The sequence below is a fragment of the Necator americanus genome, chromosome III (assembly GCF_031761385.1).
Source record: "Necator americanus strain Aroian chromosome III, whole genome shotgun sequence".
Classification (NCBI taxonomy): Eukaryota; Metazoa; Nematoda; class Chromadorea; order Rhabditida; family Ancylostomatidae; genus Necator; species Necator americanus.
In genome coordinates this window covers 13,774,194-13,801,587 of record NC_087373.1, presented here as the reverse complement: position 1 = coordinate 13,801,587, position 27,394 = coordinate 13,774,194, and the positions used below count along the sequence as shown (strand labels likewise).

Genomic DNA, 27,394 nt, shown 5'->3' with positions numbered 1-27,394 from the left:
TCCATCTGAAGAAACTAACGCAATGTTAGCAAGAGATTATCTTGCTCCTGCGCAAAGTGTGCTTATGATATTTTCTAGATTTGTATGGAGAGTAGCGCGTTTTCACCGCGATGTTTGTTAAGTACTTCTCTGTTCCTATGCATGATGGAGAGATTCTAACTTTGAACCTCTCGCTGAGTCGTTCAAGTCGTCCTACAACGTGACGATCATCACCATCTCGTACAACATTCATATTTTTATGACAAATCAAGTTTGATCCAGTAAGTGCCGAATTTTGAAGGACGTTATACTTATGCTAGCAACAGTTTCCCTCTATCTGCCATTCCGTCTTTTTTTTTTTCTCTCTCTCTGATAAACTTGTTAATTCTAATGTTGAAGTTGTAATACCACAATGTTGCAGAATGTGAGGATCTTTTGCACACAAATAAGAGAAGAGAAAACCTATCTATTATGCAGGACTTGAAAATACCTACTTGTCAACCCCGATCTGTTAGGAAAAATTAGACGAAATTTTATGCTGTAGAAGCCCGTTCAAAAGCAAACAGTAAATCATAACTAACCACTTGTTGCTGGGAGCACCTATATATCTACTGGTGATAAAGGATGAAACTTTTTAAGTTCCAAATGAGTTTTGTTTTTCTGAGCATTCGATCCATAACCAAACAATCCCGGTGCTTTGAGCTGCCTTAAGAAAACTTTATTGCTCCATAACGGATGTCCCAAGACCAAGGATTTATCCAGCATTGAGCTACGTACAACTACGTGACGTACAGATCTTCTTCTGCTCCACAATATAGTAGTTTACGCAAAAACATACAAAAGTGTAATTTTCTGTTTACACAATGGTATATATACAAAATCGCAATGAAAATTAAGCGACAATCAAGACGAATCTGACTTTGACTTCGCTCCACCTCTAGGATAGAACTTGTCTAGTATACTTTCTGGAATTCGCTTTAACATTTCTCTTGGGAAAATACGTAGCAGTTGCCATCCTATATCGAGTGACTCAAATACGTTTCGATTTTCATAGTTCCCTGAAGTGATACATATTAGAATGCGAAGCAATCCAGAACGATATTTCAAGTGTGACGGAAATAAACTTTTACAAAGGTAAGTTTTGCCAAGGAAAGGGTATAAACTACGATCCCACCTTGTGCAATGAAATTTTTCTCGAATTTTCCTAAAAACTCCAAGTAGAGGAGGTCATCAGATGACAGTGCTTCTTCTCCTACCACTGCTTTCATTGCTTGTACGTCTTTTCCTATCGCATAACATGCGTACAACTTAAAATTAAATACTTAGGTCAGCGGATAGGTGAAGTGACTACTCATTTAAAGATATACCTGATTAGAAACGTCTGAATGGTCAACACGTGTCATTCCTTCACCAATAGCAGATTTCATTAGTCGAGACAGTGAAGGCAAAACGTTAATTGGAGGGTAAATCTACAAGAATTGGAACCTACATGGCAAAATGTTATGTTGTCGCATTCAAATAATTGAAAACCTGTCTGTTATGCAGTTGGCGATCAACGTATATTTGTCCTTCAGTAATGTAGCCAGTAAGATCCGGTATCGGGTGAGTAATATCTGAAAAATAGGTGTAGATGCGCTAATTATTTGTGTCAATGTCATTACGTAAATGGTTTGGCATTTTAAATTTACCCATCGGTGGGCAGAAAAGTACTATGAGGATGTAGCGCAACAGACGCTACAACTGCATGAAATCAAAACAGCAGTACATACTGGCGTGCCTCTTATTTACTGTACTGTTTTCACACATTCTATAACGCAAGGTTCGAAAATTTAATTAGGAAACGTACCATCGTTTGGCATGGTGAGAATGGGTATTTGTGTTATGGAGCCATCACGTCCTTCGACACGCCCGGCACGTTCATAGATAGTAGCCAAATCTGTATACATATAACCTGGGAATCCTCGGCGACCTGGTACTTCTTCGCGCGCCGCAGAAACCTGTAACAACGACAGATTCTCAAACAAACAAACACACACACACAAAAAGCAACATAATTAATGAAAAAGGAGTATTAGTGCGGCTTACTTCACGCAAAGCTTCAGCGTAGGAAGACATATCAGTGAGTACGACAAGCACATGTTTTTCACATTGATATGCAAAGAATTCCGCAGCTGTTAGTGCCAGACGTGGAGTGATGATGCGCTCAATTGTTGGGTCATTAGCCAAGTTGAGGAACAGGCAGACATTTTCCATAGATCCTAAAGAAACATTCTTCTGTTCGAACGAAGGTAGGACCGATATACTTATATCCATAATCGATTTGATGGTAGACTACAAAATATTTGGGCATATCAATTCGGCTTAAAAGCGAAAAGTGGCTCGAAGTAAACAAAGTCGAAATTACTATCTGTGAAATATATCAGTGTCCATCCACGGAAAAATCGTTATCGATATTATTATTAATTAAATTATTAATTGGATATTAAATTAATATTAGTTATTAATTAGATATTAAATATTCGACTAATACAATGGTAACATTATGACAATAAAAAGAACCGTTTTCCTCGAAATCCTGCTTGAAGAATCGAGCAGTTTCCATGTTCACACCCATAGCTGCGAAAACAATGGCAAAGTTTGAATCAGAACCTTCTTGTTTGCTGTCAGGCAGTTTTACAAGACCTGAATTTGCACTTTGCTCTCGTACATTAGAAAAATGAATAAATTCCGATGTATGAGTTACTTACCTCCTTGGCGTACAATTTGTGCCGCAATTTCGTTATGAGGCAAGCCTGCAGCTGAGAAAATGGGGATTTTCTGCAAAGTTGCAAACGCATTTTTCGAGAAAAAAGAACCTACCACAAAATTATTAGAAGAAACTCACCTGCCCGCGAGCGATAGAATTCATCACGTCGATAGCAGAGATGCCTGTCTGAATCATTTCTTCAGGATAGATCCGTGACCAGGGATTTATAGGCTGACCGTTGATATCCAAGAAATCTTCAGCAAGTACAGGTGGTCCCTAAGCAAGAAAATGTATATGAATAGACGGGACTAATTAGAGGTCGAGGATAACAAGAAAACGAAAGATTCAGAAATGAAGAGCAGTACAGGAGGTTACCTTATCGATTGGTTTGCCAGATCCGTTGAAGATGCGTCCCAACATATCCTCAGAAACAGGGGTACGCAAGATATCGCCAGTGAACTCACAAACAGTATTTTTCGCATCAATGCCGGATGTCCCTTCGAATACCTAAAGAAAACCACCTAAGACCATCTTCACTTTTGAACGGTTGGCGAAAAGATCCACATCACTTGAGCTGTACTCCACCAGCTAGACCCTCTTCACTTGAGGAGGGTCCCTACCGCACCTATGCAGGGGATTTGAGGTGAATCAAAGAATTGAACAGCTTTTGCTTGTAGAAATGCTTAAGAGCCCAGAGCAAGCGTTGGTATGATGGGGTGAGGTCTGGAAAGAAGGTGGATGGGTCACCGTTTCTCAACCAAGGGCCTCAAGTTGGTGCGATGGGCTGAAGCGACATGCAGCCATGCGCATGTTGAGTTGTTCTCTGAGTCTTAGCCGGCAGCTTTTAAGCCGTACTCTGATATGTGCCAATGGGAAGATAAGTATGATGGGAACGAAATCATCGATAACTTTTTTTTCCAATCGCCTTATACAATATTCGATAATTTTCCTGACGCAAATTAGTACACGACACTTCGCTGCGGAACACTGCCGTTTGTTGCAGAAACATTTCCAGTGCTAAAAGGAGCGAAAACGTGTTTTCGCTGCACGATGCGTTTTGTTCGCGGACAAATTTTTACGGGATAGTAATTTACGCAATCAAAGTACATTTTTCCGCTAGCTCGCGTTTATTCGACTGAAAAAAAAAATTATTCGATACGCGCTCTAGTTCCATGAAATTGTAACTCTCAGAAATATGGATACTGTAATATCAATAATAATAATAACAATAATACTGTCATACAAACGGGTGAATACATCGAAAGGTAATCATCAACGTGTGACTAATTAACTAAAAAAACTGTAAAGAGTATGCTTATGTTTGAAAAAATAGCCAGTCTAAAAGCATATAAGATTTTTTTAAAGCAAAACTAAAAATCTGCGCTAGTTATTACTCCAACGCGGCTTAAAATTCTCAAAATATAAACCTGTACAAGTAGTAGTGAATAGTAGTAGTGAATATTTAACAAGTATTAGGAGACTAGGAAACGGATAGCACCTGCACGACAGCTTTGTTTCTTGTGATTTCCAAGACCTGTCCACACCTTTTCGTCCCATCTGGCAGAGTAATATGCACGATTTCATTGTACTGTGGGAACTTCACTTCGTTCAAAATTACCAGCGGTCCATTTACACCGACGACAGTCTTATAAACTGAATAACAAGAGCATATGTGCTTCACAATTGAAGCAATATCAATCTTTACTAACCAAGTCGAGGTTGTGTGTTGTAGTTGCGGATCGTGGATGTCTTATGCGAGGTAATTGATGTGTTCACATCAATCGCAGCCATAGCTGGACGGAACAATCCTGGAAGAATACAACTTAGAACACAGAATGACATTAAAAAACCCACATCTACACTGCGAACATTCACTATTTGTTCAATCTTCTTCATGTTCAATTCTCCAGAAGCATAACCATACGAACATATTGGAAACAGAAGGAATCAAAAATCTTTGTAATTAAAGAAGTAATGAAATAATGAATAGTCATCGGTTAGAAGAGGCAATTTATCAGGAGCGAGAGATGATCTTGGAAACAGAAGCATCAAACACTGCTGTTAGGAAAGAAATAATGAAGAATAATTAGCAAGATGAAATAGATTGCCCAATACAGTGGATACAGTGCTTAAAAGCAACGTATCGCGATTTTGACGTGTTGCTTAACCCATATCGAAAGAGTTTTGAGTGATAGACGGCGGAAGCCAGCGTATAGCAGGGTCAGAGGTGCAGACGCGTAAGCGGCTGCGCTCGAAGCAGCGCAAAAAAAGCGGTTGGAATAAATAGAAAGAATGGAATAAATGGGGCCATCGCGACTGCAGCGAAGAATTCTGCTAGCGAGGGTCCTCTCTCGATCTACTGTTACGGTCCACCGCACCGCTTCGAGCAGCACTGCATCGTGCTTCATATCGTTTTGACCTTACTATAGTTCCGCTCATCTTTCCATAAACGGCGTAGGGACCGCAAATATTCCGTTTTTTTTTGCTACGATCTCAGTTGCAACGCTTCGCGATTGTGCACGCGCAGCATCCAGGTGCCAACGGTAGAAGGTAAGTCTTGCGTATTCGCCGCCTATTCAAGTAAAACAATGAATAGGCTACTGAGGTGACTGGAACATGTACATAACCGCGTTCCAATGTACCTCGTAGGAACTGAAGCGCTTCCTACGCCGCTTTTTACTACGATAAGGGAAAGGTGAGCGGAGCTATCCTCAACCTCAGGATAGCTCCGCTCACCTTTCCCATATCGTAGTAAAAAGCCACCGTATCATGATTATCATGATTTTACCAAAACCAGCGTATCATGATTTCGCGGTGGGTCCCGCACCACGTCAAAATCATGATACGCTGGCTTTGGTAAAACAGCTGTTCTGGGTTGCTAAACTTCTCCCTGATATGAAGAAGGGTTGTTGAGACAATGTATCAATTTAATTCAAAGTAGATATTGTCTGGAGTTAACCAATCAACTGTCCTTCCAGACAAGTCCGGCACCAATTTATCGACATCGAGTGAATGGAAGGATTGGTAGGTTCTACGGCAACTTCGAAGCATCAACCGTCTGTTCAGTCGCAGATAAACTATTAACTGCGCTACACCCTCCGGGAAAAATCTGTTTTGGATCTATCACGAGAAGTCAACAAACGTACGCATTTATGTAGATAGCAATGTTTGAAAGGAATCATTTATGGTTACGAGAGGTCAGGACTCTTGCTAGCGGCATTGCAGTTCCTGCTGGTCCCGCCTGGAACTGCTAACTCCACCTTGCCGCTTCGAGTGCAACGCCGCCTACGCAGCTGCACCGAGCTTCATGTCGTTTTGACTATACTGTATGTACATGCTATACTACATGTTTATTAGAACTCGCACATGGTTCTTGCCACAGTCGCTGCTACAGCACAGCTCATAGTCACTTGACGGAGGTCATTCCCATCACATGAAGCGCGATCGATTGGAAAAAATGTCGAAATGCAGAGCAAATTAAAGAAGATAAGGAAATGCAACTATGGTGAAAACATTCGAAAGAGGAGGTCTGTCATTTCTGAGACATTGCCCATAAAGAATGCCGTCAAACATTTCATCCTTCAGAATTATCTGTAGAGAAATCGTATAGAAGGTACAATTAAAATAACAAAATCTGTCGTCACTTTTTTTTATCTGCATGGTACACATATTCTATTGGGTGACAAAAAAAGTCCGCAATGCACTTTGTTATGAGGATACAATTTCTGTTAGGGATGAGTCAGAGGGTTCGGCCTTGGCGAAGATTTTGCAAACATGCAAATTTGCTACTGTGAACTTGATACATCCCCACTATTTGCAGAGCTGAATAAGCAAAACGCAATCAGTAAAATAAAACAACACCGAGTCAATAACTTTACATCTTTCTTTTTTACTTCCGTCTAAAGATAACTGTGTGGCGATCACCTTCAGTGCGCTGAGCGTCTTCCAAGAGTAAACAAATACGACATGACTGGCAATGGAACTGTCACAAAAATACTGCGGTACCATTATACGAGAATGCAAAAAAAAAATTGTTATGATGTCTGGAAAATGGATGTCATGTTAAACTTACTTCATGAAGTATGATGAAATAGAGTTACTACAGTATGATAAGTTTAATTGCTACGGTCGGGTGAAAAATGATACGAAGCTCGGTGCAGTTGCGTAAGCGGGCGATGAAACGAGCGGTTGGGATCTCAATGGGACCAGCTTGATAGTAAGGCTAGCTTCACTCAGACTGGAGCAATAAGTGGTGCCGGCAAAGGTCCCCACCCCATCCCAATCGTCACGCTCCATAGCAACGAAGTTTTTAAAGATTGTATGCGATTTGTGCGGGGACGCCTGAGCACCAGATTATCATAGATTGTACCATTGATTGATCTCATGGCGATTCGCACTATTCAACGTCATTTACATAATATATGCACGAACAGCAAATATACTGCAACGAGTGCATGTATTAATAAACAAGTATGCAAATACTTGAAAATCAAACCCCATTATATACGTAGCATCATCATTGCTCACTTTGCTGGATAAACTAGCCTGCGTAAAAATTGCTGCAATCAGATAAAAGTGTAGAAATTGCACCCGTGGACAACTTCTCAATAGGTTCTTGAAGCAAAAGTCTGCCAAGAAAAATATGACTTTTAAAGCACAAATAAAGCTGTCTAGTTTCTTTATTGAAACTTAGAGGCATCACCCCACGAACCTGAGGTGGTACGGATTTCAGGTGGAGTATTCGCATAAGGCATCGTGGAGTATGGAGAGAAGGGTGATTCCGTAAATTTCTTCCTAATTACCGTAAAAACGGCCCGGAAGATACGACTTCGAGCGTTCCGGGGCACTATTTTCTACGAGTTCGATCGGAGCGCGCTAGCCTTGTGCACGCGCCGCATTTTCCAAGCCGTTTTTTACAATTTTCAATTAGAAAGTGATGGACGAAATCACCCTCCTCCCCACAATCTACGACTCCGTATAGGCATAATCCACCTGAAATCCGCACTACTCCAGATTCGTGGGGTGATGCCTTTAAACATGGAATATACGGTTGCGTAACCGGCTGCGTTCAAAGCGGTACAGTGGAATTAATGGTTGTGATCGATCCTCGCTAGCAGCATTCAGACTAGTGTAAAGGCAGCCACTAGCACCACTCCGCTATTCCCAGAGGAGCCGATTACGCAGCTGCATACAGTCCGCGTAAAATGCGTGGTTATACGACGTCGCGACTCGTGCTCGGTTAAGAAAACCAGCTGGGCTTCCTCCACCGTATGCGTGAAACTTCACGAAACTCTTTTATTTTTACTTTTTATAGTTTTTCACTATATTTTCGGAAAGCAATGTATGAATGGTTTACGTAGTCATCGATTTTCTTTACGTAGTCATCGATTTTCATCTTCCGTAGTGGTAATACAAAGGAAATCCTTTTTCGCTAGTCCAGTAACTCTTACTTATTCCTCAAAGACGACGCTTTTCAGGAACTGGATTTCTGCCTTATCGTATAATCATAAACAGTTAATCTCCTTCTAAAACGAATTTTGGGACATTACTATGAATCCCATTGCAGCAAACAGTAGCCATGTCCAATTACATTTTAAAACAGTAAAACAATCAAACCCTTACAAACTAAGGTCTCAGAGGCATCCTAGCAGGTAAATAAACGATAAAAGTAATGGAAGTTGTTAAAGTTACGTAAGTCCAATCAGAAAATATTATACGAGGAACAGTGAACAAAAAAGGAGGTCCTAGGAGTTTTCCACATACTGTAGAGGGAGTTCAGTGCACGTTTTCACAAAGAACGCGTCGTCATTTAACCATCTGTTTTACTGTGATTATACAACACCATATATAGCTGATTTTGAGATTGTTGTGCATCGGATATGTTATGTAAAACACAAGCAGAATACAAACACAAATCATGTTGGTGTTAGGTGCTGCCAGGTGGAGGTTTGTGGAGTATACTTAAGAGCAATGCCGTGGACAAGGGTTTCCCCACAAGGTCGGTCGATCGCAGTGCGAGAGTTTTGAAGTCGGCTATGTATCCAATTAGATCTATCACATACCTCTGCAAAGAAGAGAAAAACAAGTGTAATAGAATGTAGACTCCGAGAGGATTTAATACCGAACAACACCAGAGTGGCACAAAGATTTGCATTCACGGCAGCACCGAAAAAATCAAAGAAGAATAACGGAGGAGAAATGCGCACTAGCAGAAACGTATCGATCAGCCGTTAAAATAGCGAGTTCCCACACATCCCATACATACGACCATGCATCATACGAAAAAATAGAAATGTATTCCAAAAGGACAAAGAGAACGAAAGAACATTTCGTAATTCCCAAAAACGCGCGATAAACAGCAGAGAAAAACGACCTGTCAATGACTGTAAACGAAAGTAGGCAACAGGGCGGTACCTGTGTTCGTTACAAAAAATCCTTCCGTACGATTCTTTAGGGTTGCAAAGAATAGATGGTGTCACCATACATCCAAGTTCATAAAAGATTAAATCAATGTCAATCCACCTTGTACTCTTACTGTCCAATCCGTGACATTTTCATCGGTTGAAAAAAAAACTTACGTGCGAAAACGTGCTACCAACGTACTCTGATCAGTCGCGCTTCACTGACAGCACACCACTTTAGTGCAATTTCCTCTAACCAGTTATTATTGTGTAACTATTTTAGAGAGTGAAAAGTTTGTCGTAATCCCAAATACTCGAAGGATTATGTGATCGAGAAGGGACTTTTAGAAAAATATCTGATGGAAAAGGAAGTATTTCTCTCACAACTTAGATAACATCATTTTCATATAATTGAACGTAAAACCACAATAAAATGAGTGCATTGACACAGAAATATGTATTCAATAACCATATAATACAACCGTAATTGGCCTAGATGGAGGTATAGTTGGGTCAAAACGACATGAAGCTCGATGCAGTTGCGTAAACAGCTGCGCTCGAAGCGGTGCGGTGGAAGGAGCGGTTAGGATCGCAGTGAGATCATCGCTAGCTTCACCCGGACTGTAGCAATGAATGGTGAAAACTACGTTAGGTATTTTTTTCACTAGGAATTTTGAATAGGAAGTCAGTGGAGGTTTGCTCGGGATGAGCGTGGGATTCATTTCGGGGCTCTTTTGTCAGGTGAAAACGACCTCAAGCTTGTACAATGTGGTCTCGCGGCTGGTGCGCTCGTTCCACGAGTCCGATTCGGCTCCAGCCGCTTACGCAAATGTACCGAACTTCTTGTCGTTTTGAGTCGACTACCTGTGCTCTTTTTAACACACCAGAGACCATCTCAGTTTCATCACAGGAAAAAAAGCACAGTTTTTCAACACCATAAATTATATGGGACCAATGAACGGTCCAGTTTTCTGAGTCCACACCAGGATAATTCTAAATTGTTTATGCGGCAGTAATTTCCTGTTTGACTGTCACGACCGACTAGCAAAACCAAAAAAATATGCGGCAAATCTTCAGAAAAAAGCAGGTTTATGGAAAAGTCGCATGCACTCCTTTATTACCAACAAAAGCAGCTGCAGAAACCTCGCCCATGGTGATCTACATGATCTGGGACTTGAAAGGTATAAATTAGATAGAACTTGCGAAAAAAAAATGAAGGTGCCAGTGGTGGACAAGAAACCTTGGAGAGAATACAAAATGTCAAGTAGATAGGACGCATATAATCTCATAAAGACATGAGATATAATGAGATTAAAGGACTGGAGTTTATCTTCTTTTTTTCCATGATAACAAAATTAGGTGAAGAAGAATAAGCGCCGGCTTAACTGTTGTGTTCCTTACTACCTACAGTGTTTGAAATGAGAGGCAAAATACGACTCTACAAATATTTGCGTCAGTAGCATTGATTGGCCGATGCAATGAACACATACAAAACAGACCAAGCACATGAATTTTCTTCTCGTTTACCATTGGAGGTACAGTATCGGAGGTAAATATTTCTCTGTAAGTTAAGTGCCAACTTATTTCAAAATTGAGTACAGAAACCCCAGAGAAACTGTAGACGGCTTTTTTCCTACGAAATGAATAGGCTGCTGAGGGGAGTGGAACGCGTCTTCTTGCAAATGCTCCAGTTCCCTCAGCAACCCATTCATTGGGCTTATAGTCGGGTCCAAACGACATGAATCACGAGTGTAGTTGAGGTGCATTTGCGTACGTGCACGAAACGACGTAGTGGGGGCAGCAGTTGGAACTGAGGTGGGACCGTCGCAAACTGCAGCGATAGGTGCCAGCAATGGTTTCTCCACGCTCCTAGCCGCTACGCTCAACTGAAGCCGCGTACGCAATTGCATAAGTGCTTCATGTCGTTTTGACCCTACTATACTTGATTAAGCTAGTGAGAAAGCATGATTGATCTTTCGACCGCTCGCTCAAAGACGCACGGCTGCGGCTTGCGGCTGATTTCGTGTTGAAAAGAACGCCATTTTCTACACTGTTTTTAGGATTTTTAGATTTTTTTTTAGGACACACGATTAGGAGCTGAGCGGAGACACGTTGGTCCCGTAATCTACGAACCGAACTTTGCGGTTTGCCATTGCGAGTGCGGTGGTGCGCAGCCACTTCCTAGGCAATGAGAAGCGTTTAGAATCGAGGTAGGACCCCTGCTACAACCGTTCTTTACTGTGAGATATATCACAGATATGTCATATCATCACATCGACAGTTCTTGATACGCTGCCTTCAGAGTATCGATGTTAATGCGCATAATAAGCTCTCTGTTGTATGTAGATCCTCCCTGTATATTTCAGAGATGCGATGACGTACCTTCAACGCAACAACAGTTAAGACGTGCAGTTGACCTAGCGTCGATATCCATCAACTGGCAGTGACAAATCTTTGAAACATACTGGGAGCATCATAGCCAACTCTCTTCAGAATCGTGTACCATTGTGTTCCACTTCCTAGGCAATGTGAACGAAATACTTGCGTTTCCTGCTGAGAATCCCAGGAGACACATGTATACATTCAAATTGTACTGTAAACTTGAACTTATAAGTGAACAGTAAGCTTAAGCTTCAAGGAGTGATGGCAGCTCGTTGGAAGTGCGTTGTTGTATTTCGACGGTCTTACCGTAAACAACTTACAATGTGTAAGCAAAACTTTTTTTTGCACATCACGACAAAAGTGAAAAAGAACAGACTGAAAATCGACGTAGAATAGATCATGAATAGGCCGCAGCACTATATTCAATACACAGGAGAATTTTTCGGGAGGTACTACAGGATATTACTGGGCACGAATTCTTGAGTGTCTAACAAAACATCTTAAACATCTTTCTCCATATAAGCTGCTATGAAAGAAAGCTAGCGGAAAATAAAAGCTATATAAACAAGTTTCAATCACAGCCTATCATTCAATCACATTCTTCGCAATAAATCAACTGCTCTAGTAGTGCTCTTGAAAGTCGAGTATAAACTATATTCTTTTCGAGAACGCAATATCTCAATAGAATTATCACCGTACTCATGAGCACGAACAGTATTGGTCCTTGTACTTCGTAACTTCACCTATACATTACGTCATTCCACATTTCTAGCATCAATTTTCTGAACAGGAACGGTGACAACAATCGTGTCGGGATCAGCCGTATCGACCTGAACCTGAAAACAATTGCATAGGTAGAGTTAGTTAAGTAGCACGACCTGTCAGATAATTCGAATCAATCAAACACATAATTTTTAGGCGCCAACATTTTTGCTCGCAAATTGCTATTCCTAACGCAATGATGTGTATAGCGGCATAAGCTTGATCCGCTGGCGGAGCCGATGCGACGTGGCAGCATAAACGTATCAGAACCCTATCATACTGCGAGACTTCCTGTTAGCGGCTATCCACGTTACATCTATATTTCTAATGAGTGTTTCGTACTTTGGTTGAGAAGTTGGCAAGCTTCGACACGGAAAATTGAAGCGAACGCTGACATTAATATCGAGTTCGTATCTTCACTGCCAAGAATGCATGAGGATGTTGATTGATCAGAAGTAGTGGGACAATGCATGTACTTCTAATCAATTTCTAATGTTTGAATCAAACAGAAGCAAGGCTATAATGTTAGGTGATTCCGAGATGTCGCGATCTCTAATGCAAAGAAAAACGATATATATTTTTATGGATTCGGCGTTGAAGTGACGAGTCGGTGTGACGCGTTACATCCTCACTGAAAGCATGCTAATCCCCAGAATCAAATTACGTAGTCTCATGGAAGTACTTTTACATTAGAAGGAAAAAGGATTTGGGGGAAGGTGGCACTCAAAAAGTGGTTGTGGTGGCTATCTAAATAGGTTTATTGAGGTCTGAGCCACTAACCAGGGTTTATTGATATAATGATTACGTCCGTTAGGATAATTACCACAGATGACCAACTATCTTTTTTTGTCAAAATCCGTTGTAACCGTTCCATAAGTGTCCGGCTGGAAACTTACGAGCTAAAAAAATGTTCGAAATCCGTTTTGGCTTCCTATTGGTTCCAGGTTAATTGCGAAATATTTGCGAAAATCACCGCTTATGAGGTCAAATAAACGAGGATTCTCCGCTCATTTGCATAAAAGCAAAGTCGGTCAGAGCTAGTCTAGTCACAGCTTGCATCGACGTCCAATGAAGAATTTAAAAAATTCAACTAACCTTGTTTAGTGGCTCAGCCTCTTTTGGGTGCCCCTAACTCCTTTTCCGCCTACATTAGCTTCACCGTTTTCTCTGCTCCTACACTGCATCCGAGACTTTAGATCTGCTCATATACTGCATCTGAGATTGTAGAAAAGGATGGATTTGAACCCCGTTTTGGTGAAAATGAGAACAATTAGCATGATATGACGTTGTAATACAAAAAAGTCTCCCTCTCGCTAGTTTGAAAACTAGTTAAACTAACTAGAAATAATTTTGCTGTTACAGCGTCTCAAAATTCAGTTAGCTCAAATCGGATCTCTTCCCCACTTTTCAGCCTAGTTATGAACGGCTAGGGTCCTTCGCGGTCAGAGTTCCACGACGACGATAATCTCTATCAAGCACAGCTACACGTAAACGGATGGAGGAATCCAAACCCTATATACTAAAATCTTACGCATTAACAGCAAAACAAACGATGATTCTAAATGAAAGTGAAAAGTGATTTTGCCAAGACTAGGTAAACCTATTCATGTATTATCATACAAAAAATTGTAAAAGATGGCAAGCAGAGAGGATTATTGTACCCGGTGGGCCAATGTCGCCTTCGTCAAGGTCGTAGCGTGACACCGATTGTAGTTTCGTCCTTAGAGGCTGCGTTCACGGAAATTTCCAAGATTGGAATCTCTCCACCTCTGCGTAGGACAGATTTCAAGAATGTCACTGCGGAAAGGGGAAGTCCTCAGCCAAATCCAGGAATTTGAAATGACTTCCGTTGTTTTACGAAATGGGGTATAAAGAATAAAGGACAAAGTGTCTGGCGTTAATCAATCCGCTTGGGATGCGCCACTACCTTCACATCAATTCAGAATCGTTTGAGGTTTACGAACGTGTAAGTGGCCTATAGAATGACTTGCGGAGGCTAGCCGATGTGTCTAGTCAGCGTTTTTATCCTCATGGACAAGTCTGGTACCAATTTATCGACCCCCGCAGGGATGAAAGGCTTGAGGAGCACTGGGACGGGTTCGAACGCCCGATCAACGGCGTAGCCAGCGGAACCTTTTACCGACTGCAATACACCCACCTCACATTTTCCACGCTTTTCGTGAAGGTTCACGAAAAGCCTACATTGAAATGGGGTATGAGGTAAACCAGTAGGATCTGTTTCTAAATTGTTGGAAGTTTGCGCAGAAGTTGCTTTCACATAAACTTTCAATTGTAAGGTCGCGTATGCCATTTTCCTAGGAGTTTTCGGTAAGGTAAACTGCTGGTTCTGAGTGCTTCTGCCCCTGAAATTGCACGTCTGCATCGTAATATTTGTAAATTACAACCCAATACCTAACTACTTATACTGACTACAACCTCAAGCATTTCCTCGAAAATAACTTTAACAACAACAAACTAAATGTAGCTTACTTGACATCCTAAACGTGAATAATCGCTAAGTTCTGGCGCTAGATCCAGAAGATCCATTTCTTCTTCGCCTGCAGGATTTATGCGGTCTACTCGATTGTAATGTTCCGGAGATAAAATGACGTGACATGTACAACACGCTAGCGTTCCTGGAAAGTGATATTTTCCGTCTACTGAGGTCTTAGCATCACTGCAAGCATCTCCTTCCAGATATTCGAACAATAAACACCTTGCAGTTGTATATGAGCAGTAACAAACAAAATAATGTCCCTTAAAAATAACAATGAACTGATAGGAGGAGATCCGAGGAGATTTCAGAACTACTAATTCAACAATTACAGTGACAAGGTTTACATCTCGGAGACAAGGCATGACTATCGAAGATCTAGTGGACAATTTTCAAGTTGTTGAGAAATCAAAACAATTTTATAATTATGGTTTGTGAGTTTTCGCATCATCATAAAGCAGATATGGTAAGGTCAAAACGACGTGAAGCACAATTCAGTGAAACTTGCGTAAGCGGCTGCGCTGGGGTGGAGCATAGCGGTAAGGATCGGGGTTGAACTGTTGCTAGCACCAATCGAGCGCAGTTTGCGATGATTCTATCTGGGGGACGCTCAGGACGTACCCAAGCAAATTGGTTTCATCCGATGTGTGCGCTTGCAGCAGCGATCGCCATCCTATCCTATCCATCCTTAGACTCCGTCCACCCCTTCCTCAAAAGGCCCGCATGATATTCCTACTTGGATACCCTGATAGAACGAGCTTATAAGGAAAAGAAATGATAAAACATGAACTGCACAATGAGAAACACGTTTGTAAATGAAGATTGTTCGGTAAAAGTGACGGGGGAAAGGCGTTATACTTTCATTAATAACAGAAAAATCATGAAATAGCAGAATGGAAAAGATTAGATTATTCACCGATTAATTAGTTGAGAAAGTAACGAAATGCTATGTTAGCGATGACCGCCGTTGATCTTCTGTAAAGTCACACTCACTATGTAAAACTACATAATGTGAGATACGCACTCTACGGCTTTCATAGTTCGAGGAGGCAATGTAAATAAAGTTAATAAAGGTGAGTAAAAACCGTAGACCCATTTTGAAACACAAACTTATTGACGCATTCACAGCAAGCTCAGCATGAATACGGCGAGTGAGCATCTTTACATAATTCATGCCTTGTTACGGAGTGGATTATAACTATACTTATAATATATATTCTAACAGTTACGATTTCTACTTTTTTTGTACAAATTTGGCTTCAAGTTGTACTCTAATTAGCCGCCGATCTAATAAATAAACAAACAAATATAAATACAAAATATATATAGTAAATAAGATACTGATATCGCCAACAATCAGTCGAACACCAATAAAACAATCTATCATAAACTGAAACAAATAAAAAACAATTAAACTAAAACAAAAACATGTTTAGAAGGGTGTGTGAATAATAAATATCACTGGAAAACTAAGATGAGTACGAATAGGATTTCAAAAACAAGTAAAAATCAAGCTTTAAGTATCTCAAGTTTTGAGTTCGATAAGAATCTCTTAAATTTACCTACTACTCAGCGCTCACTTTTGCAATCTACGCGGATCGCAGCGGTCAGTATCGCATTCTGGAGTTCTTGGACTTTGGGCAACCCTAGGCTCAATTGCAGAAAGTAGATGGGCGGGGCATCTTGCACACGTTGCGGAAAGGTCTGATGTGGTTATCGACTGTAGCACAGTTATCTACGCACGCAACTCTTAAGGATATATTTTGACAGTCGCTCTGGGTACTTCCTGATGCAAATCCGTTCCACCTCCAACCGCTTTCTCAACCGCACTGCTTCGAGCGCATCCGCTTACGCAACTGCGCCGCGTTTCATGTCGTTTCGAAGTTACTATGAAGGATGCGACGCATAATACATCACAACACAAAACAACCGAAATCACCTACCTTCGCATGCTCCAAAACCATCGAGCGGTAGATCATTGTTCACAACAACATCCAAAAGAGTATCACCTAGCTAAAATAAAAGAAACAGTCATTCAAAGTAAAGAGAGATTTCTTCAGAAACTGCACTTTGGAATAACTAATCTTTTGGTAAACACGAAAAAATATGCATTTTGTCAGCGCCATCGGAGAGAGCAAAGCCTGAACTGCATCCTTTTCAGACAGCGAAACATTTCAGCACTAGAAACGTACACGTAACCCAGATTGTGTGAATGCACCACACATCCAAAATAATCAACACAAAAGTGTAGAAAGATTAAAACGACATTTAGCATAGTGCAGTTGCGCTCGAAGCGGTGGAGATGGTTGTAGGAGTCGAGGTAGGACAATCGCGAACTTCAACGAAGAATGGTGCTCGCAGCGATCCTCCTCAATGTTAACCGTTACGCTCCACCGCGTCGCTTCGAGCGCAGGCGCTTACGCACCTGCGTCGTGCTTCATGTCGTTTTGACTCTACTATAGAGCTTGTCCTTATCAGCACACTATTTCTTACTTTAAAATAATGAACTGATAAGAACAAGAAAACCTGCACTTACTGGCACAGGCTAGTTGCGACATATACGTTTATTACGTCAATGGCTTCTCGCTTTTTCGCCAACTTCTCAATTTACACTTGCGTACTTTGCTCAAGAGCAAACTGTTTAAAATGTTCACATGAAAATTGATGTTATATTGAGCAGTAGCATGGAAAGTGGACTCACTTTAGCTGTTCCTACGAATTTCTCGCCACCACATTGAAATTCAACCTGTTTTGTAGATTCAGCTCGTACTGCTGAGGAGCTGGCAGCGACACTGGATGGCATCAAAGCCTTTGGGCAGGTAAAATGCTTGTAGCTACGTAATAAGGATGAGAAAGTTCGAACAGATAGCATCTCCGTGAAAACCTAAAAATACAAGATAACTCAAAGAGCGGTCTACAAGGACAATCTATGTGAAGAAGAAAGAATCATAACATCGACATTTTCAACTAGCAAATAAGTCGATTCCTGAAACATACACATGAATAGAGAGGTCTAGAACGCCATCAAAAACGCATTTCATTAACCCAACTTTTTTCATTGCATTCATACTTATTAAAACTACCACAACTACTAAAAGCTAAAGAAGCAAACACACAAAAGTGCGATAGGAAAGTCCAGGGAGCAATCCCAAGAAGTGCGACAACACATATAAACATGACGCACGCATGCATACTGACGCTTTATGAATGCACGAAGTTTGAAGCTTTCCTGCAGTGAACACCAAAAAATCTTAAAACTCTCACTGAAAAACGTACACACAACTTCCAACAAAAAAAAAAAACCAGCACCACATCCTTCTCAGAAGAGGACAAGACGAGTAAAATGTAATTGGGCACACCCAATGACGCCTTTATTTCCCGAAGTAAATAATTAAATGAATCGGTAGCCTAAGATCTAAGCATTAGTCTTAGAGGATATATAACATGTAAGCTAAAGTTACTAGGAGAAAAAAGTAGGTTAGACAGTAGAGAAATAAAGGCGCCACTGAGCGCCCCCGGCTACATTCCCCCGAACAAGACAAATGGAGAGGATTTTTGTTATGATCGAGAAAACTAGGCAGACGAAGACAACTCGTCGATCACCGATAATGCTCACTGATCGTTTGGACGACAAGAAAACACGAAGTACGAACAAACTCGATGTCCTAATATTAAAGGAATGATGCATGTGGTAATGGAGCGCGCCAGTTCGTAATTTGTCCAGTAAACATGTACTCCGTGCTAGAGACGCCTTAATTACAGAAGGTGTGCTGAGGCTTACTTATTTGTGAGGGCATTATTACAGATGAGTAAGATATTGTTTGTTTTTCGTTGAGGTGTTAATTTGAAGGAGTGCAGATAAGATGTGCACCTAGTTGCAAAAGACGTCACCATATAACTGAAATGACGGTGATCCTTATCCCAAAGCTAAAAATCCTCCGAATATTTTATGCGTTGACAGGAACGCAATTTTATTTGAACCTGTTACAAAATTGTTGTGAATGCCTTGTTCGAACGAGATTCAGTGAGCACCGCAGGGGTACTGTCGGGTTAAAATGACATGAAGCTCGGTGCACTTGCGTAGGCGGCTGTGGTCGAAGCGGCGCGGTGGAGCGTAGCGGTTGGGGTTGAGGGGGGCGCTCGCTAACGTCACTCATCCGTGTGAAGTTAATGGTGGTCCTTTATGCAACTTCATTCAATTCACTCCTGTCGTGACTGGATGACATTATTCTCTTCCAATTGTGCGCGTGAGTTAGGCTGGCTCAAGATACAGTCGGGTCAGAACAGGATGAATCACAGATGTAGTTGCGGTGCATTTGCGTATGCAGTCGAAACGGTGCGGTAGAGGCAGCAGTTGGAACCGAGGTGGGACCGTCGCATGGTGCAGCGATGGAAGGCCAGCAAGGGCTTCGCCAGGCTCCTAGCCGCTACGCTCCACCGAAGCGTCTCGAAAGAAGCCGCGTACGCTATTGCGTACGTGTGTCATGTCGTTTTGACCCTACTATAAATGGGAATTTATAGTAGGGAAAACGTAATGAAACAACAACTACTAAAACAAACAGTGGTTCAGTGGATAAGGTTTATTAATATGAAATGAGCGCACAGAAATTACCGGCAGTCTGCGGCTTATACAAAAGAGCAACTCCGTGCATGCTGCCCGCCTCTTGCCATATGGTCCAATAAGGAGAGGACAATGTGGGGACATAAACATTACAAATTATCGTGTTCCGAGGTCGGAACACCAATCAAGAAGATTCTTTCCATTCTCCACAGATAAACATGAGAGTAATTTTGCCCGATCAACAAGCTTTTGAAAAATCTGACATGGATGCGTCTTGCTATTTCAAATGCTCCAAATAAGCATGCAAACCATGAGAAGAAACTGAGTAAGAACTAAGACGAAGAGAGACAGATCGAAATATTAGAGGCAACAGATGCTGGTAAGGGACATGTGCGTTTCATTGCCCCGTATGATGTATGATTAATAATAATACAGATTAATCAGAACGTAAAAATTCGGTAAAAATGTAGTTAGGAGGTTCTAGAGCGCCGACTGACTTATTTACTTCCAAGTATAAGAGTACCTCCCTCCTCAACTACACTTTACCCCAAAATTCTTTCTCCCACGTGATCGCCACGCGTTTACTGCGATGGATGCACCGTCTGCCTCACAAACACTCCTTCTCCTCTCTCCTCTGCAAAAACGGGCGCGCATTGTCGTCGTCCGAACAAGGAGGGGACGGTCGTTAGGTACCCACAGCCGATTATGTACAGCCGAGTAAGTGCCTACAGAAGAGGTTGCCGGTAGCCTAGAGCCGGGATATCCACCTGTGATCACTAAGCCATGCCCATCCGTCGCCGACTCACTGAGGTCGTGGCTGTGTTTGTACCGCAATTACGTGACAGAGTTGGCTCCTAAGAGCGTTCAAAGAACAAAAAGGCAGCAACGTGGGAAAGTGGAAACTGAAAAAAGCGTAATAGAACGAAAATGCCCAAAATGAAGCGAAAACCTAGAAGAATTCTCCAAGAACAAAACAACACTAAAAAACATGGAGCTGGCAAAAGTTCCAAAATTTAGAGCTTTGTTAAAGTTATTACGTAACAGCTGTAGTAGTCGGGAATTTTGTGATACGTTTAGTCAAAGCATCACATACACCCATCAAATATTTGATTGCGCTAGTCACCTCGCAACAGGTATCTAGCAGTAGCAGGATAGTCATCTGATCCTAAAGTAGGATGTTCTTTTCTACTTGTAGCTATGAGGCCCGGCCCAACAGTAGGCTAAGGACTTTCTTTATTGTGCGGATAAGGCGTTTGATCGGACAAATCACGTTCGATTTCATCCTTTCAGACTCTGAAGAAGGCGGTATACTCGGAACGTTAGCCACGACTAAAGGATAATAACAATATAGTTCTGCGTTCTCCTCTTACTGAAATTGACCTTAAGCTACGGAACCCGAGAGTTTAAAAACACTGCAATGTCGGAAGTGACTGGAAATCAGCATAGGAAGTGTGAATCCCTCATTTTAACGGAGCCACGGATACAGAGTTTCAGAGGACGGTTTTGTTGTCACGCGACTCTGTAGTTTTTTATATCAGTCTTTCGAATAGTGCATTCCCATTGTCGCCGGTTTAACACGAAAGTGCACCTCACCTCAGAACCCCTTTTTAGCTGGAAGAGAAATGAACATACTTGATGAACAATGAACATAGCACTTTGATGTCTCCAAGGGTATTTTCTCTATGCTTCGGAAAAAAGAACGAGAATAGAAGCAATATTTCAGCATTTTACATTAATTAATTAATTAACATTAATTCTCCCACCACTTTTTCTGCCATTTTATTCTTTTACTTATGAACCCTATTTCAATCAACAGTGTACTAACCTAAATAGACAATGAACTCCACTCGCCCATCTACCTCGCATCCGAATTGTTGATTTTTTTAGTCCAGAGCTCAGATGTCTGTGAAGTAAAATACGACCATGGAAAGAAAATCTCGGGCAATCTCATAATTCCAACCTCAGCCCCGAGCGCTTCCAATTCTCTGTAAAATCGAAAAAAAAAGTTTGGAAGAAAGATAGCAGATAAATGGAAGTAGATATAGATAGATTAGGATGGATGGAGGAAAGATGGACGATGAGAGTTGAGGACGTCGAAAGACCAACCAAGGGAAATCCTTCAAAGGAGCGAAAAACCTTAGCATCTCTCAATTTCTGTCATGTCCAAAAGCTAACCAAGCCAAACGGGGAACCCGTATTTTTTAAAGAGAGAATCGCCCGAATTTCATTGAAGGAAAGATGGAGATGCATTTCATCGCGCGGCTGCAGTCAACCTGGTGAAGTAATTAGATCAAAAGCAAGAACCAGTAATTTTTCTAAAAAGTGCAGGATCAATTCCTCAAAAAAAAAACAGGAGGTGGATCCATATACACACACGCACTCTTGAAAAACCAGATCGCGATAGCATCGATTTAAGTCTACCGTTTTTTCAGATGGTAATAGCATATGTGGTAAAGTGTTGTCTCACGTGTTGTTCACGTGAGAGTAGTGTACACAGCGTCCACAAGTGCACAAAAACAGTTGGTTCGAAGTCGAGTCAACGGTCGCATACGCTTAACTCCTTGTCTTTGTCCATTAGGTAGGAGCAGATATTGCATGAAGTTACTTTATCTCATCATCTGGGAGCGTCAGGGACGTAAAGAGCACGAAGAACCTGGGCCACTGTCAACTTTGCGTTCGGATTAAAGAACATCAAAAGCATGTCAAAGTCGAGATGCTTGACTCCATTTGGGGCTCATCGCATGGAAGTTGATGACGGTCACCCATTTTGCACAGCTGCCTCGATTTTGTCCTAGGAACCCCTAAATCGTTACGCGGATAGCTTTGGAATCTTTTCTGATAGCAGACAAAAATCCAAAAATGGGTAGTGTACAGCCTACTCATTAGTAGCGGAACAATTTTCGTTGCATTCCGGACAGTTAGCATCACGACCACACGACCATTACGGTATATTAACAGTTTTGTAGTTCACTGATCCGGTTCTCACTCTCCTCTCCTCTTGAATGGTAGCTTTTGTTGTGATAAGGTGTTTACGTTGACTTTCCGGGCTTCGAAGAAATGAGTGCGCCAGAACGTTAACCGAAATAAAGTGGTCTAACAATCTTGGTCCTGTGCTCCACTAAAACCTAAAAGGAAAATTCAGCCAAAGTCAAACTTCTGCGATCCACTCAGAGTTCACTAACAACGTTTTACCAAACAAGACAATTCTTTACACCTATCGACGGATGGACGAAATGAAACCACAATGATGAAATGATTAGTGGTGGAACTTCTCGACATTACGAGCGAACAACATCCGCTTGAGCGTTGAAATTCGGTCTGTGTGGTTTTATTTTTCACCAATTTTACAAGTGTAAAGAGTAGCCTCGTTGAGTAAGCCAGTTTTGGAGGAGGTAATTCGCTATTGTAGTTGCAGAATACTTTGTGAAGGTTAGCTACCGTTAAAAGAACTTAACATCGAAAACACCTTGTACTATGTAGTATGTAGTATGTACCTTTAATTTATCTTGGATATGGGGAGCTACATAAATTCATCTCCAAATTCCATGGTAATCAATTTTTTAGGATGTAAAATTGAATTCTCGGAGAACTTCTACGTACTTAATTCCTACCTCTTTTAAAATGGAATTCAGTCGAATTAAAACGAGTTGAGGCCGATGCAATTGTTTAAGTGGCTGGAGTCGAGATTGGTGGTGTAGAGGTTGCGGCTGGGATTGAAGTAGGCCCTTGTTCATGTCTGTCGTCCAAATGCAGCGAGCGACGGTTCCTTCTCGATCGCTTCTGGTAACTCCACTGCTAAGCTCAGTCGCTCACGTATGTACTTATATCGGGGTTCACGTCCTTTCGACCAGACTATAACGACGTATAAAGGATAAAGGATGAAGTCACGGGCGTATCAATCCACTTGGGATGCGCCAAAGCGTTTTACTGGAATTCGTAATCGCTGAGGTTTTGGAACGCGTGTTGGCCTATACAATGACTTGCGGGGGGCCAGCCGATGAACAAGTCAGTGTTTTTATCCTCCCAGACAAGTCTGGTACCAATTTATCGACCCCGGAGGGATCAAAGGCTTGGTTTGCACTAGGGTGGTTTCGAATCCTCGACCGTGTGGCTACAACGTACCTCTAACCGACTGCGCCCAGTTTAACGAACGACGTATAGCGTAGTCGAAATAAAATGCTAGCTTACTAAAACCACACTCTATTTATCGAACTTTCTCAACACACTGATGCATTTTTCTTGGAGAATTATCAAAGTTAAGAGTTCCCTCCAGACGGAGCATCTGTGCAGCAATGTTCGTAAGATGACAAGTGCACGTCCCTACAAGAGAATAAATTCAATATTTCTTATTGTACATACTTAGTTGTGGTTCTTGTCGGTTTTTAAATGCACCTGAGGACCTGCCTCCATGCATGCCATCGTTATTAATCTAATAAACAACTAAGTGTTTGAAAAATTCTCATTCACAGAATTTCGATCTTGCCCACCTCAACGAATCCCTATTATCTAATACTTTGATCAGTTGGTGTTTTGCGGGTAAAGCATGCAGCGTCTTTCTTGTTTCGACCATTTATTTTTGGACGGCACAGCGTTTCCTAGAGAGCGGGAGGAGAAGGCTTACTTTTTGACTCGGGCGGACGTTGTTTTCATGGTCGTCATCTTTATGTCGACTTTCATAGTGACAGCCAGCAGCTCTTTAGATGCTTTCCTACCTCAGCGGACGTTTCGATGATTTCAATGCTGAGTTTGTAGATCAATAGCTGGGAAGCAGATACATAGAACGAAGTGAGGGAAAAAAAGCAACATATCACATCAGAAGAAGAATTCTGAAATTATCGAGTAATTAGAATAGGCGTAGTTTTTTTTTGCGTAATAACAATGAGGGATGTCAAATAACTAAGCAAAATTGTTAGATTGTGTCAAAGGTAAAATTGCAACAAACTACCATTTCTAGGGGAAAATTCACACTACCAAAAAATAATCTATTTTTCTTGTAGTAATCTGAAGTGAAATTTGTACTACATCAGTGGTTGGTTGAAATTTCTTAGTATTTTTTTGCACAAGACTTTTTAAAATCCTCTTTGAAGGAGGTGAAAATGATCGGCAATTTGGTGCATCCATAGGTTCTGGTTAAAACTACAACAATAGCTGCGCATAATTGTTTTCGCTGTTAGGATCAATTCTACATTTAGATGAAAAAGATTTTCTTTAGATGAAACAAAAAACTACCTTATTTTAAAGCTTTTTGAAGAAAAATATGGGAAGAAAAGCGATTCTCAGATGAGAATGAGGTGATGATCTCATGGAGCTACCAGGAGTCTCCCCCAAAATGCTTCAAAACAAGGTTCAAGGGAAGAAAAAGAACTGGATGCATTGTCTAAACAACCCAATAAAAAGAATTGAAAAATATCTCGTTTTTACTTGAATGATAAGATATCATATGATACGGTATTCTACACTTAACCACATAGTTAATTAGAAGGCTAATCGGTCTTAATTCTCCAAAATTACGAAAAACACAACCTTTTCAATCTAGAACATATTCTTTTTCATTTTCTACAATCCACTTCCATGTTTCCAGGGGACTTTTAGTTACCTCTTGCAAAATTAGCTTGTCCCTTTCCCCCGGAATTTAATTAGTGGATTTTGAAAAAAAAAATTGCATAGGGGTCTAGGTCAACTCAATAGACAAGACGAGATGGGAGATAAGAGCCCATGCACCACCGCCTACCATTGTTGCAAGTGCAGGAGCAAGGCAAGTGAGAAGGAGATTTCCGTTGGGGCGGTACCCTATCGTCCCGTGCAAAATTTCATATCTCACTATTAGAAGCTTTAACTATGAATCGCATGTGGTCACATCGAGTCAGCACCGTTTCACTGTTTTTTGGAGAAGTGTTCTGTGAACGGCTGCATTAAGGACTTCTCCCTATTATTCATGGTATCAGTTAACATTTATTCGCTCCAGCGGCGTTATTTAGTTATAGCATTTTCAGTAGGGCTGAGAAGCAGTAGATGTGGTAATTGGCTATTATGTAAAATGTGTTTGTGCCTTCGCAATGCACATGATTAAGCTTTTCTAATAAATAAGCGGCTTGGGTTAGGTCTTTGCTCATTTAAACTACTGCGTAACCATACTATTATCATTGTATTCCTTGAAGGTACTAAACAGCTAACCAACTGAATTCCTGTGCAGAAGCTCTACCATCCAACATTCTTCGACCCTGCAAAGCCTCATGTGGTCGAATCCATTTTTGTTTAGAAGGAATTTTTTGAAAACGCATAAATTTTCGTCGCAAAAACGAACTGATCCCACGTCTGTCACAACCTACACTGACTTGACGTCATTCGCATCAACCTAGATAGATTCCATTCTCAAGGATCGAGAACCACGCCCTCCTTCGGGCCAAGCTCCGTTAGGAGTCCAAGATACCTTTTGCTTGCCATGTAATCTAAGCTGTGAGCGAATCGTTGGCTGAAATCGTCTCTCGTACGGGAATTCGTTACCGCGTATTAAACATTTTTCATTGACATCTACGTTCATAACATATTTCCGTATTCTTCTTCTGCGTTGTTTTCTGCTTTATTCGTTCGGCCACTAAGTGGCCTTTATTGAATTACATAAGCATGGACGGAAATGCTCGTTTTTACATCCATAACCACATTGTCGAAGGAGACGACGATGTTTTTGCCGCTCTTTGATTAGTGTTGAACCTCCTTGTGCCTAGGTACGAAGTCTCGAGAAGAAAGCTTGCTGTCTTTCGTTTTGGTATGCATCAGTGGCCCTTCGGGGTATTTCAAGGACCACCGGTGAAAGAGTTTACGCGAGCTTAGCGCTGATTTCTACGATAATCAGCGAAGCGCAGCCTCCAATGAGTACGTCCGTGTGGTTTCGCTGTGCTTGTAGTCTTCTGATTTCAGTAAGGCACTAGTAGGTAGGGCAATTAAGTATTTTATTCTATTTTATTCAACTCCATCAATACGAGTTATACACAGACGGAAATTATTGTGTTATCAATATCAGTTACGTCTCTGAGGGTTTTCAAAAGTTAGGACACGGTCTCGAAGAGAGAAGAAGGTCCAGAGCGGGAAAGACATACAAGCTAGGCGTTGCGGTCAACTATGTCAACACGAGGATCTCTATTCTATGTTAACTATTTAAAAATTGTTGAAATATTACCTCACTGAGAATATCTTATTAAACATCTCATTAAAATTGAATACTGTGTAAAAAATCTATACCAACAACAAAGAGCTGTGGTATCAGAACATCCACAACAACAGAGAAAATTTTCTCTTTTCTTTCACCTTCAATTTTATAGGATGGAAACCAAAGTAGCTATGAATATCAAAATGTTTCGATTTAAAAAATCGACTCTTTCGTTAACTAATCTTATTACTATTCTAACCCACAAACATCGCTCACTAAAACCCTGTTCGGGTTTACGCGCTTCTCCCCTGAGAGGCGCATGACCTCGGTGAGAAGATTGACAACTGGGCATTTTTCACTGGCACAAGCATAGGGTGGTTTATCCGTTATATAAAAAAAGAAGATATTAAATGATGAAGGCGGTGCTTATTTGCTCATTTTTTTTCTCTTATTCGGTCGCTTATTCGCTTATCCATTCATAATTTCATTTATACGGTGATTCATTCTCATTCTCCTCTCTCACATCTCTCCATGCCCGTGTAAAGAGGTTTGCCGCTTTGTTCCCCGCGTAAGGTTTGTCCATCTGTCATTTCCTCTACCACTCTATCCATACATGTTCCCGTCTGCCCATCCGTTATTTTTTGTTGTTCTCCACATCTCATCGTTCCCATTATCTATGCAGCTATCTCGCCATGTTCTTGTTTTTCTAAATCATCTCGCCTATGCGATTATTGTTCCTTTCCGGCTAAAATGTGCTGGATTGATGGTTTTTGCATAAGAGGTGCTGCATGGATACAATAAGCAGCCATCGGACACACCTTAGCCAGGGAAGAAGCATCTCCTCTCCAAGCATCAGATCACGCTTGAAGGCAGCATCTCGAGAAATTCTTGATGTTCGGGTCTTTTTGTGAGTAAGCAAGGT

At 41.2% G+C, this 27,394-nt stretch overlaps 2 protein-coding genes across 3 annotated transcripts; both read right to left on the bottom strand.

The window, feature by feature from the left end:
* Positions 1 to 882: 882 nt before the first annotated feature.
* Positions 883 to 11,560, bottom strand: RB195_009515 (uncharacterized protein; the record flags this gene model as incomplete). Its single annotated transcript, XM_064190094.1, has 13 exons — positions 883 to 1,037; positions 1,154 to 1,286; positions 1,347 to 1,448; positions 1,510 to 1,592; positions 1,826 to 1,976; positions 2,065 to 2,237; positions 2,539 to 2,661; positions 2,727 to 2,796; positions 2,864 to 3,001; positions 3,101 to 3,232; positions 4,224 to 4,378; positions 4,435 to 4,533; positions 11,509 to 11,560. The coding sequence occupies 13 exons, from the start codon at positions 11,558 to 11,560 to the stop codon at positions 883 to 885; spliced, it is 1,566 nt and encodes a 521-aa protein (XP_064047677.1).
* Positions 11,561 to 12,263: 703 nt separating this feature from the next.
* On the bottom strand, positions 12,264 to 20,484 carry RB195_009514 (uncharacterized protein; the record flags this gene model as incomplete). 2 transcript variants are annotated; one of them, XM_064190092.1, is made up of 5 exons in its annotated part: positions 12,264 to 12,344; positions 14,761 to 14,906; positions 16,708 to 16,777; positions 17,466 to 17,648; positions 20,419 to 20,484. In XM_064190092.1, the coding sequence occupies 5 exons, from the start codon at positions 20,482 to 20,484 to the stop codon at positions 12,264 to 12,266; spliced, it is 546 nt and encodes a 181-aa protein (XP_064047675.1). The 2 variants fall into 2 exon arrangements, with proteins under 2 accessions (XP_064047675.1, XP_064047676.1); XM_064190093.1 differs by lacking the exon at positions 20,419 to 20,484 and having other exon boundaries at positions 17,466 to 17,567.
* Between the last annotated feature and the right edge of the window lie 6,910 nt (positions 20,485 to 27,394).